At 41.8% G+C, this 14,526-nt stretch overlaps 1 protein-coding gene across 1 annotated transcript; it reads left to right on the forward strand.

The window, feature by feature from the left end:
• Positions 1–13: 13 nt before the first annotated feature.
• On the forward strand, positions 14–14,273 carry LOC311146522 (mitochondrial tRNA-specific 2-thiouridylase 1-like). Its single transcript, XM_084183039.1, has 11 exons — positions 14–219; positions 403–568; positions 922–1,028; positions 1,163–1,288; positions 2,092–2,264; positions 10,210–10,263; positions 10,390–10,456; positions 10,587–10,687; positions 10,848–10,992; positions 11,734–11,816; positions 12,576–14,273. The coding sequence occupies exons 1-11, from the start codon at positions 138–140 to the stop codon at positions 12,720–12,722; spliced, it is 1,251 nt and encodes a 416-aa protein (XP_084039165.1). The 5' UTR covers positions 14–137; the 3' UTR covers positions 12,723–14,273.
• Positions 14,274–14,526: the final 253 nt, after the last annotated feature.

The raw sequence follows: 14,526 nt of genomic DNA on the forward strand, positions 1-14,526 counted from the left end.
GCCAACGCGACTTGTTTCTAGTCGGACATTGTTTTGAGACGGACCGACTAAATGGCCGCGTCTATCCGAAAAAGTGAAGTTGTAACCTGAATTAGACAATTAAAGACATATTTTCGTGGCAAATAGTTGTGAAAATCATGGGTGTCGTGAGACATATCGTGTGCGCGATGTCTGGAGGAGTTGACAGCTCTGTAACGGCTTTGTTACTCCGAAGAAGAGGTGAGACATTCCTTCACTGGAGAACTCAACATTAGCCAGCTAGCTAAAAACTCCTTGAGACGATACAAGTAAACCTAAGGTTTTTTTAATGAGTAAACGGAATATCTGTCTTATTATTTTATATATAATGTTGCTTGTTTAATGTAAATATAACGTCTTCCCATTGATTTGTTTTATTGACAGGGTACCACGTTACTGGAGTGTTCATGAAGAACTGGGATTCCCTGGATGAGAAGGGGGTGTGTTCCTCCGAAAGGGACTGTGAAGATGCCTACAAAGTGTGCCAGGATCTGGACATACCCTTCCATCAAGTATCCTACGTCAAAGAGTACTGGCACGAAGTGTTCACGTAGGTAACCTCTTTAATTAGATGATTGTTAAATCTGTATAATTTGAATAGTTGTAGCCCGGCCAAGCAGACAGCTGCTCTCACCCAAATTGAAATATGTGAGTTATCGCGAGATTAGGCTGGTGTCACAAGGCTAGTTTTGTGGTGTGTTCATTGTCTTGCAAAAGAAACCGTTTACCATTTAAGAACCAAACAGAGCAAATGCAACGAAATTTGGAGGGACCTACCTGAATTTGTCCAATAGAAACGCTCGTTTTTGTTGCAAAACGTTTTCCGTTTGCAACAGAATCTGCTAAATGAATATACCCAAGATTGTTCTCTCTCAATGTCTGACCACTGTCTTCTTTCTTCAGCAATCTTTTGAAGGAATATGAGATGGGCAGGACACCAAATCCAGACATTCTGTGCAACAAACACATAAAATTCAACCACTTCTACAGTTATGCCATCAACAGCTTGGGTATGTAGCCTAATAATAATGTTCAGTATTATTAGTATGCTTAGTATTATATTATAAGAACTTCAAGTACCATTAAAGAAACTGAGCTTGTACAAAAAAAAGCAAATATTGGGTTGTTGCTGATTTCCCCCTAGGTGCTGATGCCATGGCGACAGGCCACTATGCCAGGACATCTCAGGAGGATGAGGATGTCTTCCAACAGAGACACGTGGCTCCTCCCCCTCAACATGTCTTCAGAGACCGCTTTGAGATCAGGAACCGTAAGAACAACTCCTCTCAACCTCTATCTGTGCTTTTCTCATACATTTACATTTTAGTCATTTAGCAGACGCTCTTATCCAGAGCGACTTACAGGAGCAATTAGGGTTAAGTGCCTTGCTCAAGGGCACATCGACAGATTTTTCACCTAGTCGGCTCGGGGATTAGAACCAGCGACCTTTCGGTTACTGGCACTATGCTCTTAACCACTAAGCTACCTGCCACATACCAATGTGTTGTTATTATTATCATGTCAATCTTACCTCTTTATAATAATACGTAGACTTTGGGCGCTTTCACATATCCCCTTATGATCCTGGAGCGTTTGGTACCATGATCTGCTCTATAAACCATATGTGAAACGCAAAAGAACCCTGGCTGAAACTAATCCTGGACCTGCGTGAGTAGCGGGTCCGAAATCCAGGATCAGAGTACCAAGTATTGTGACGCGGCAGCGTGAGTCGTGTGGAACTTTTTTGACCGTTGTAAAGAAGTTAGCTCACTAACGTCATGTAGAATGTGCGCCTTGCTAATCGCGCCCTGAAACGGTTATGTTCAGGTCTTGTGAAATCAAAACATATTCTGTAGAATTCTCAAAAACGGTCCAGGGTACCGAAGTAGGGTACCGAATTTCATATGTGAAATGCTTTTATTTGTAAGTCTGTAGACATTTGATATGTGTAGAGAAATTCAGGGAACTTGAATGAGTACAACCATTGGTTATATTTGATATAGGGACCTATATTATAGGACTGTCATTGGATTGGTGTCTCAGATATTTAACCCTTTGTTATCTCCGTTGAAGCGGTGAGGTTGTACCAGGGAGCGGACCGCTTTAAGGACCAGACATTCTTCCTCAGCCAGATGTCGCAGGATGCTTTGCGGCATACACTCTTTCCACTGTCGGGACTCACCAAAGACTACGTGAAGAAGATTGCAGCCGAGGCCGGCTTCCAACACGTCCTGAAGAAGAAAGAGGTAACTAACCAAACAGACAGACAGATACACTGCCCTCTGTATGTACTGTATTTGGACAGTGAAGCAAAACATTACAATTTGTCTCTGTACTCCAGCATTTTGGATTTGAGATCAAATGTTTCATATGAGGCGACAAGTACAAAATGTCAACTTTAATATGAGGGTATTTTCATACATATCGGTTTTACCGTTTAGAAATTAAAGCACTTTATGTATCTAGTCCCCCCAAGTCATAGATATTTGGACAAATTCACTTAGTGTATTAAAGTAGTTAAAAGTTTTGTATTTCGTCCCGTTTTTCCTTGTGCGCAATGACTACATCAAGCTTGTGACTACAAACTTGTTGGATGCATTTGCATTTTTTTTTGGTTGTGTTTCAGATTATGTTTTGCCCAATAGTAACTGAATGGTGAATATTGTATTGTCATGTTGAAGTTAATTTGATTGTAAATAAGAATGTTTCTGAACAAGGCAAGGCACTTAACCCTAATTGCTCCTGTAAGTCGCTCTGGATAAGAGCGTCTGCTAAATGACTTAAATGTTATTGCGGGTGTAGTGAAATGCTTGTATTCCTAGCTCCAACAGTGATCAACCAGGCAGCAAGCCAGCAGTGGCCTTTATTCCACATGGCACAAATAATCCAACTCATGGTAGAATACACACAATGTGAAGGAGATCGTGATGCATTTAGGAGGAGTTTGTACACTTCCTTGAGGCTGCACAAGTGCTCCAAGGGAGATGTGGCATTTTATATAAATGTGAGGATGGTTCTTCTAGCCCACGAACTTAGACTTGATTATGCAGCTTTTAAGAGAATAAGCAAAGTTCTAGGGATTCCTTCCTTGCGTCTCAGCTCATATTAGAGACATGACAGGAGAGTGAAGGTAAATAAAAAGGCAGAGTAGCCCATTATTGTCAGGTAACTTGCTGTCTATAAATAATGATATTTATTTGCTCCAGTAACTAGAAAGTGTTATTCAAAGAGTGGGAAAAATATAACTAGGCTATACAATGAGACTGTCACATACACTACCGTTCAAAAGTTTGGGGTCACTTAGAAATGTCCTTGTTTTTTAAAGAAAAGCAAAAAAATGTGTCCATTAAAATAACATCAAATTGATCAGAAATACAGTGTAGACATTGTTAATGTTGTAAATGTAAATGCTGATTTTTTTTATGGAATATCTACATAGGCGTACAGAGGCCCATTATCAGCAACCATCAGTCCTGTGTTCCAATGGCACGTTGTGTTTGCAAATCCAAGTTTATAATTTTAAAAGGCTAATTGATCATTAGAAAACCCTTTTGCAATTATGTTAGCACAGCTGAACACTGTTGTGCTGATTTAAAGAAGCAATAAAACTGGCCTTCTTGAGACTAGTTGAGTATCTGGAGCATCAGCACTTGTGGGTTCGATTACAGGCTCAAAATGGTCAGAAACAAATAACTTTCTTCTGAAACCCGTCAGTCTATTCTTGTTCTGAGAAATGAAGGCTATTCCATGCGAGAAATTGCCAAGAAATTGCCAAGAAACACGTATGTGTACTACTCCCTTCACAAAACAGCGCAAACTGGCTCTAACCAGAATAGAAAGAGGAGTGGGAGGCCCCGGTGCACAACTGAGCAAGAGGACAAATACATTCGAGTGTCTAGTTTGAGAAACAGGCGCCTCACAGGTCCTCAACTGGCAGCTTCCTTAAATAGTACCCGCAAAACACCAGTCTCAACATCAACAGTGAAGAGGTGACTCCGGGATGCTGACCTTCTAGGCAGAGTTGCAAAGAAAAAGCCATATCTCAGACTGACCAATAAAAAGAAAATATTAAGATGGGCAAAAGAACACAGACACTGGACAGAGGAAGATTGGAAAAAAGTGTTATGGACAGACAAATCAAAGTTTGAGGTGTTTGGATCACAAAGAAGAACATTTGTGAGACGCAGACCAAATAAAAAGATGCTGGAGGAGTGCGTGATGCCATCTGTCAAGCATGGTGGAGGCAATGTGATGGTCTGGGGGTGCTTTGGTGGTGGAACTTTTGAACCGTAGTGTATTCGGAAAGTATTATTACCACTTCACTTTTTTTCTCATTTTGTTACGTTACAGCCATATTCTAAAATTGATTAAATTAAAAAAATGTCCTCATCAATCTACACACAAGGTTTTTAGAAATGTTTGCAAATGTGTATATATATAAAAAATAAAAAACCGTAAATCACTTTTACATAAGTATTCAGACCCTTTACTCAGTACTTTGTTGAAGCACCTGTGACAGCGATTACAGCCTCATGTCTTCTTGTGTATGACGTTACAAGCTTGGCACACCTGTATTTGGGGAGTTTCTCCCATTCTACTCTGCAGATCTCCTCAAGCTCTGTCAGGTTGGATGGGGAGTGTCGCTGAAGAGCTATTTTCAGGTCTCTCCAGAGATGTTAGATCGGGTTCAAGTCTGGGTTCTGGCTGGGCCACTCAAGGACATTCAGGGACTTGTCCCGAAGCCACTCCTGCATTGTCTTGACTGTGTGCTTAGGGTCATTGTCCTGTTGGAAGGTGAACCTTCTCCCCAGTCTGAGGACCTGAGCGCTCTGGAGCAGGTTTTCATCAAGGATCTTTCAGTACTTTGCTCTGTTCATCTTTCCATCTATCCTGACTAGTCTCCTAGTCCCTGCTGCTGAAAAACATCCCCACAGCATGATGCTGCCACCACCATGCTCACCGTAGGGATGGTATTGGCCAGGTGATGAGCGCTGCCTGGTTTCCTCCAGACGTGACGCTTGGCATTCAGGCCAAAGAGTTCAATCTTGGTTTCATCAGACCAGAGAATCTTGTTTCTCATGGTCTGAGAGTACTTTAGGTGCCTTTTGGCAAACTCCAAGCGGGCTGTCTTGTGCCTTTTACTGTGGAGTGGTTTCCGTCTGGCCACTCTAACATAAAGGCCTGATTGGTGGAGTGCTGCAGAGATGGTTGTCCTTCTGGAAGATTCTACCATCTCCACAGAGGAACTCTGGAGCTCTGTCAGAGTGACCATCGGGTTCTTTGGTCACCTCCCTGACCAAGGCCCTTCTCCCCCGATTGCTCAGTTTGGCCGGGCGGCCAGCTCTAGGAAGAGTCTTGGTGGTTCCAAACTTCTTCAATTTAAGATTGATGGAGGCCACTGTGTTCTTAGGGACCTTCAATGCTGCAGAATTGTTTTGGTACCCTTCATTCTACACAATCCTGTCTCGGAGCTCTACGGACAATTCCTTCGACATCATGCCTTGGTTTAAATTAATGTTTTTCCTCATCAATCTACACATAATACCCTATAATGACAAAGCGAAAACAGGTTTTTAGACATTTTTGCAAATGTAATAAAAATAGTGGTGTGTGCCTTTCCACATTTCTTATTTTATTTTATTTATTTAACCTTTATTTAACTAGGCAAGTCAGTTAAGAACAAATTCTTATGTACAATGACGGCCTACACTGGCCAAACCCGGACGACGCTGGGCCAACTGTGCGCCGCCCTATGGGACTCCCAATCACGGCCGGTTGTGATACAGCCTGGAATCGAACCAGGGGGTCTGTAGTGACGCCTCAAGCACTGAGATGCAATGCCTTAGAACGCTGCGCCACTCAGGAGCCCATAAATCATGTCCAATCAATTGAATTTACCACAGGTGGACTCCAATCAAGTTGTAAAAACATCTCAAGGATGATCAATGGAAACAGGATGCCCCTGAGCTCAATTTCGAGTCTCATAGCAAAGGGTCTGTATACTTATGTAAATAAGGTATTTCTGTTTTTATTTTTAATACATTTGCGAAAATGTCTAATAACCTGTTCGCTTTGTCATTATGGGGTATTATGTGTAGATTGATGAGGAAAAACATTAATTAAATCTTAGAATAAGGCTGTAACGTAACAAAATGTGGAAAAAGTGAAGGGGTCTGAATACTTTCCGAATGCACTGTACATACAGAGTAGGCTACTGCAAATTAACTTTACATACAGTAAAACATGGTGTAAATACATAAGGGATAATCAACGAGGGGCTATGCGTTATATGGAAAATAATGAGTGACATGGAAGGTGTGTTCCACGATGCGCTAGCAGAGTGGAACTGACCTTCCACGAAGTTGCGTTATTTTCCAGAGAACGCCTAGAGTTGTTTATCCCTTTCATACCATGGCTATAATTTAACACATTTGCTGCTAGAAATGTGTTCATTTGCTGGTAGAAATGTGTTCAACATCCACTGAAGTAGCTAGCAAGTTTACTTGATAACTACAGTTGTTGCCATGGTAACCAACCAAACAGACTTGCTAGTTTAGCTAACAGTCCTAGCTTGCCATTATGGAAATCTAGTTCAACAGTGCCAATAATGTTTTTATTTTGATTATTGCTTTTAAAAGCAGCTCAAACATAGAACATGTAAGAATTAACTATAGCCATTGAATTCTACCTTGCGTAATAGGGAAATAATGCACGCTCTAGAATGCCCTTCAAGCCAATCAGAGACAAGTATTCAACAATGCCATGGTATATAATTAAGCAATAAGGCCCGACGGGGTGTGATATATGGCCAATGTACCACGTCTAAGGGCTATTCTTACCACTTAGCTGTGGTATATTGGTCATATATCACAAACCCCTGAGGTGCCTTATTGCTATTATAAACTGGTTACTAATGTAATTAGAGCAGTAAAAATAACTGTTTTGTCATACCCGTGGTATACGGTCTGATTTACCACAGCTGTCAGCCAATCAGCATTCAGGGCTCAAACCACCCAGTTTATAACAGCATTTATACCATGGCATTGTTGAATACTTGTTTCTGATTGGCTTGAAGGGCATTCTAGAGCGTGCATTGTTGAATTTGATTTTCGTAATGGCAAGTTAGGACGGATGGTTTGGTTAGCTAAACTAGCAAGTCTGTTTGTTTGGTTACCACAGCAACTACTGTAGCTACAGTATCTAGTAAACTTGCTAGCTACTTCAGTGGATGTTGAACCCATTTCTACCGGCAAATAAACACATTTTCTTGCGGCAAATGTGTTAAATTATAGCTATGGTATAAAAGGGAAAATCAACTTGTCGTTGATTACATATTTACTCCTGCAGTTATGACTGTTACGACATACCATAATAAACACCATTTTTCCCACAGTTGCGGAGATTCAGAGAGGGCTACAGTCATTGGAGCGTGCTACAGCGCAGATTAGGAGTGCATATGCAGATATAGACCCAGACGTAGCAGGGTTGCTGAGGGAGGATGCCGTCATAGACATTCATGTGTCCTTTGATTGCAAGTGGCACATGAGAGGATTCAATTCCAACTACGGGATAGGGGTGTGCATAGACATTGCAACAGGTTTAGTGATAGACTATGAAGTATTGTCTTCATACTGCCATGCATGTGTGATGAAAAGGAAAAGTGGGGTTACTGAAGAGGAGTTCATGAAATGGAAGGAGTCACGCAGATGACTGTGCCCAAAACTTCTCAGGCTCTAGCAAAGCAATGTAGCAGGATGCAGCAAAACGTATGTGGGCCAGATCAGTCAGTCGCCACAGCTTTCATTACACAGAGATGCTTTCAGATGGTTGACAGTACTGCATACAAGGCAGTACTGCATAGAAGGAAGTTGTCACATTATATCCCTAACCAGGCATTGAGATAGGAAAACTGGAATGCATCAATCATGCCCACGAGGATGGAAACAGCCCTACGTAAACTTAGGGCTTTGCGTAGGGGGAGAGGTGTAGCGAAACTCACTGCACTGAAATGTAAGATTCTGCTAAACTGCTATTACAGGGGTGCAATTCTTGATAACCAGGGTGATGTAGAGGGCATGAAGACTGCTATCTGGGCTGGTTTCTCCATTCCATGTCAATAGACGAAACCCACGGTAGATACTCGTCATCTTGGTGTTGGCACCAGCTAGCCCAAGAAAATGGTGAGGATCCACCCAGTCACAAAAACTATGCATACATTTTTGAATCGAGAGGTTGCACAGAAAATGGTGCCTGTATAACATAGGATGTCAAATGACAACCTCAAAATATTGAAGCACGGAGGAACCCAGAATGCAAATGAATGTCTAAACTCTGTAAGATGGTGTCCTATAAAAATCATTTGTGGGCAAAAGCCGCATTAATGCAGGCGAGGCAGCCAGTATGGCAGTAGCTACATTCGACGAGGGTGCTACTGCTGTAACAAATGTGATAGACAGATTGTGGCTTGACAGCATTTTTGATGACACTGGATGCAATCAGAGAGGAGGGTGAGAGCTGATGCTGTTTCAACAGAATGTGCCAAGTGCAGTCGCAGTTCCCAGGACAGAGTCAAAAAAGTTAACAGGCTCCAGCAACAACTCAAATAGTGATTTACATATTGGGCTGGTATAGCTAATTCATCCATGAACCTGTGCAAATGTCTCTAGCCTTTTACGTGAAAATGTTTTTACAAGGTGCTGTGCGCATTTGCCGAACAGACCAGTATTTAAAATGGTATGCTCTATTGCTTAAAACTATTCTATTAGATGTGCGAGTGTATTTGTAAAAAGTGTATTCGATGTGTTAATAGTCAATTCAGAAATAACAAATTAATAAGAGATGAGTTCATGTGACATAAACAGTCATATTTATGGAAAATACATGTTAATTGCATTAACCTATCTTTTATCGGGCATTTTCAAAATGACCTGTTTCCCATGCGCCAAGTCATTTTTCTCAGCCTTCAAAGGAGGTACATTTACATTATTTCACACACTGGTTCTTATGACTTATAGCCAGACTTGTCCAGAGGCATTTTTTGATATCTCGTGGCATTTTTTCTCTCCAAAAAGTTGCCTCGGTTACACCGACAGCGTCATTACATTTTGGTACACCAGAAGTAAATTCATTTCCAATGGAACGCTGCGTTTGCCTTGCAGAATTGCGTTGCAGAGGCAGTTGCAGTGCGTTCTGTGTGGTGCATACGTATGCGAAGACGGCTTGACAGAAATGGTAGCAGAAGGTAAATGTAGAACTTTTATTGGACACATATCCAGATGAGCTGCGTAACATTTTGCGCAATGACACTGTCTGTGTGATCAAGGCGTATGCATCCGTCATACGTGTGAATAGTGGTTTTTAAATAAATCCATGAAACAACAATATTTTGATAAACTGTTCTGGGTATGTTGGACCATTGGATGTGTTATCAACAACAACAACAATATATCAAAGTCATTCTGACTTGAATCAATGTGTTGAAAAATTGATTATTGTGAAGTGCAAATGTATTGAGTTGCCTCATTTTCATATTTTAAATCAAAATGTTGTTTTACTTTTAATACAAAAATATGTTCGGTGTATATATATACTTTCAACTGGTAAAGTTTTATTCTGATATGAGTAAAGTGGAAGAATAGCCTATTAGGGTGTGGTGCCTGGTCTTAATGTGCATGATTACGGATAATCATTAATGAATAATGATGATCATACCCCCAAAATCATGAATAAAGTTAATACCGCCCCAAAAATGCAAACCTCCCCTGTTGTTGATACACTATAAGTGAATTTGTCCAAATACTTTTGACTTCTTCACATGGGGGTGAGGACTAGTGCTTTCATTTCTCAACGGTAAAACAGATATGTATGAAAATACCCTCAAATAAAAGGTGACGTTCTGTCCTTTCACCTCATATGAAACATTTAATCTCAAATCCAAAATGCTGGAGTACAGAGCCAAATTTAAAATGTTCGCTTCGCTGTCCAAATGCATAAGGACGGGAGTGTAGATAAAGTATCTTTCATCTCTCCTCTCTGAGCTGCCTACAGATTAACATATTTTCATTGCATTGTGTTGTTGTTTGGCCTACACCGTAATTACACTGTATTGACATAGATTGCTATATTTTACAAAGTCAGTTGTATTTTTTCGGGGACAGTGTGGCAACACTGAATATCTTTATCTGTTTCCAGAGTATGGGCATCTGCTTTATTGGAGAGAGGAACTTTGAGGATTTCATTCTAGAGGTATGGAATTCAAATACATATACAACATGTACTGTATCAAGTTAATTATTGAGGTACACTGGCCATAGTAATGAATAAACATGTTTGTGTGTAGTAACAATATCTGCAATGCTGTTTTTCTGTCAGTATTTAGAGCCGAAACCGGGGAACTTTGTCTCCATTGAGGATGGGAAGATCATGGGTGAACATAAAGGTGATATCCTCAGTGGTATCTTCTATATTACTGCTTATCCCACTATCCTTATAAGACTACTGCTCTTCCAATGGTAAACCTTTACATTAACGACTGGTTCTCTGCCTGTTCTTCCTCCTCTTCCTCTCAGGTTGGTTCACCCTGACACTAGGCCAAAGGGCTAGGATTGGTGGGCAGAGGGACGCATGGTTTGTTGTGGACAAAGACATCACTACTGGAGAAGTGTTTGTGGTAAGGAATGGTTTCTACCTCTTCAATACTGTTATAGCTAATTTAGTCCTAAACAACTGGCCTAACTACAGTACAGGCTATGAGGCAGATCTCCCACCTCCTTGCTGTTATTTGCTGTTGATTCTCAATGGGATTCTGATTCTAAACTCCCTAACATCAGGGTCCGACAACCAATCACCCGGCTCTATTCAGAGACACGGTACGAACAGATCGTTTCCATTGGATAACGGAGGACCCTCCCACTGAGCTGATCCAGACTAAGATGATGGAGTGTCACTTCCGCTTCATCCACCAGATGCCTCTCAGTGAGTCACATGACACCTGGCGCAGCGGTGGCGCAGCGGTCTAAGGCACTGCATTGCGGTGCTTGAGGCGTCACTACAGACCTGGGTTCGATCCCAGGCTGTGTCACAACCGGCTGTGACCGGGAGTCCCATAGGGCGGCGCACAATTGGCCTAGCATCGTCTGGGTGAGGGGAGGGTTTGGCCGGGTGGGCTGTACTTGTCTCATCGCGCTCTAGCGACTCCTTGTGGCGGCCGGGTGCCTGCAGGCTGACTTCGGTCGTCAGTTGAACAGTGTTTCCTCCGACATATTGGTGCGGCTGACTTCTGGGTTAAGCGGGCGGGTGTTATGAAGCGCGGTTTGGCGGGTCATGTTTCGGAGGACAAATGACTCAACCTTCGCCTCTCCCGAGCCCGTTGGGGAGTTGCAGCGATGAGACAAGATCGTAATTGGATATGACTAAATTGGGGAGAAAAAGGGTGGTAAAAAAATTAAAATAACCCAATTAAAATCTAATAAACAATACCTTTACCTCCCATACGGCTTAAAAAACAGCTTTATTGGGTAAAAAATTTACACTTCAAAAGTGTTGGTAACATGTTAATAACACAGTGAGGTTGTGTCCCGTGCAGCTCAGTTGGTAGAGCATGGCGCTTGCAACGCCAGGGTTGTGGGTTCGTTTCCCACGGGGGACCAGTATATGAAATAAAATAAAAATGTATGCACTGACTAAAATGTAAATGTAAATGTTGTGTATCTCCAGCCCCTTGCACTGTGACCTTGAACATGGATGGCTCTGTGTGGATCATGCTGTCTCAGCCAATCAGAGCACTCACACCAGGACAGGTAAGCTCTCTGTTGTTTCCCACACGTAGACATGTAAGCTGCCTGTCTCACACTTTTCAGAGTTTGGGCAGTTGGTTTTGTTACTTTTTAGGGATGTTTTTTTCTCAGAAGAATTTAAACTATGAGTAAAATTTCTTTAGGCTATTTTTAAATCGATTTATTGTCATTAGGTGAGCTTTTAGGAGTAAAGCCAACCCATGTACCGTTACAGTGGTTTTAGTGAATCTGTGTGAGCTGGTGCGTTAGTGTTAGTCCCAGTGTGTTATTCCTTAAGATCCTGATTAACCAGCGAACAAAGGCCTATCATAGGCCCAACAAACGTAGCCAGCTGCTCCAGTGTGTCTCTTGTTTCCCTGACAGGGATTACTCCAGACTCTAGTCAGGGTACAAAGAGCCTTGTCCACGCTTGGATTACCCCCTTTCTTCATGCGCTATCCCATAACCCACTGCTCTGAGAAAACAATATGGCCGAGACGCGTTTGTCTTGGAGCTCTGGGCTCGAGGCCAGAGTGAGGGTAGATGAATAGAGAAGCGATAGAGAATAGTGGTGTGTGTGTACGCTCAAATGTGGAGGTTAGTTCAGAGGGACTAGGAGTCAATATTCAGCATCAATGTCTCCCACTAACATCAATTTTCTGTGCTCGTCTTATCTACCTCGACATTGAATGAATAGCCTTGCTTCAAAGCTTCCGTCAGTGTCTGCGCCTCGCTACCCTCCCTTCTAACTTCTCCTTATTCACTTCTCTCATCTCTCCCCAGTTTGCAGTGCTGTACAAGGGGGACGAGTGTCTTGGCAGTGGGAAGATCGTCCGTCTGGGCCCCACAGAGCACACACTGCAACAGGGACGAGACCGCATGAAGGAAGCCCCTGTGGCCAAGGAGAGGACTCCGGAACCATCCAGCTGAGCCTGAGAGAGACTTCCTAGAAACAGACCTAGGCTCAGGCCTATCCATTATCGATATGAACCTTACCTTCCAGACTTCAGTCACACTGCTGATGGACAAGACTACTGTACTTCCACAAGCCTTATCCCATTCTCTGAACCGCTACTGTAGAGTAGAGCACACTGATCATGCTTTTGGACCTGTCCACTCGCCAAGAAACACACACTCAAACTTCCTCTGTACTGTTGCCCTCAGTTGATACTTCTTCCTATTAGGGTACTTGTGATGTACAGTATTATTTGATAGTGTGGACTGTGTACAATCATGTACATGGTAATTCATTGTCTAATTTATTTATTTGGACAGATTATTAGAAAATGTGAAATCCATATTTTAAAAAGTATGGCTTTTGTGAAAATCCGAACAAGTAGAGTGCCTTTTCCTTTGGTGCCATTTCACCAAAACACATTTTGGATTGAACTGCATTCTTTTGAACTACTGTATAAAATATGCAATCTGTAAATGGAGAATAACTTGAATTCAGAAATGAAGAGTAAGTTATTTAAATGTAGGATTGTTTTAAATTATAAGTGATTTCTTGCATTTTTGTGGCCAGCAGAAAACCTCACTGAAGAAATCCAGCTAAAGTATGTGATTCACTTTACCTCTCTGTAGCTACTGTTTCACGTCCTCTTCCACTCTCGCCACAAGGGGGCGAACACACACAAGTTATACTGAGCCTTCTATACTTTGCCTATGCACTGTTTCTGGTGGTTAAAATAACAGTATTTATGTTATACGGGGTGGAATGTACAGGTGACTGCCAAAATAATGGAAACACTGGAGTAAATGAGGGATACAGAGTATATTGAAAGCAGGTGCTTCCACACAGGTGTGGTTCCGGAGTTAATAAAGCAATTAACTTCCCATGTCCCGTGTAGCTCAGTTGGTAGAGAATGGTGCTTGCAACGCCAGGGTTGTGGGTTCGATTCCCACGGGGGGCCAGTATGAGAAGAAAAAAAAAATGCACTAACTGTAAGTCGCTCTGGATAAGAGCGTCTGCTAAATGACTAAAATTGTAAATCATGCTTAGTGTGTATAAAATGCTGGGCACACAATTATTTTGGCTGCCATGACAATGCCCTCATCCACAGGGCACGAGTAATCACAATGGTTTGATGAGCATGAAAGTGATGTAAACCATACGCCATGGCCGTCACCAGATCTCAACCCAATTGAACACTTATGGGAGATTATGCAGTGGTGCCTGATACAGCGTTTTCCACCACCATCAACAAAACACCAATTTATGGAATTTCTTGTGGAAGAATGGTGTTGCATCCCTCCGATAGAGTTCCAGACACGTAGAATCTATGCCAAGGTTCATTGAAGCAGTTCTGGCTTGTCCAACGCCCTATTAGGACACTTTATGTTGGTATTTTCTTTATTTTGGCAGTTACCTGTACCTGTTCAATGGCTTTGCAGATTATGCCTTTTTTATTTAGTGCCATGCATACCTTCATTTTCAACGGTGATGTGATTTCCATGGGAAATAAACCTACAATTCGCCCAAACCTTTGAATGAATGAAAGCACCATACATTACAAACAGGTAACGTTAAGGGTCACTTTTTCGTTAAATAAGGCTACATTGATATGGATACAAACATAAATGGTAGGATGCAGGAAGCTATGGATTATAATCTAATTTAAAATGGATGATCTGGAGAGTTATGTATATTCTGAAAATAGGTCATTCATAAACTGACCATAATATGTGTATATAATTCAACCCCATAATACAAATCCAAGCACATGGGCCAAGT

This window comes from Coregonus lavaretus, assembly GCF_964263955.1.
Source record: "Coregonus lavaretus genome assembly, chromosome: 19".
Classification (NCBI taxonomy): Eukaryota; Metazoa; Chordata; class Actinopteri; order Salmoniformes; family Salmonidae; genus Coregonus; species Coregonus lavaretus.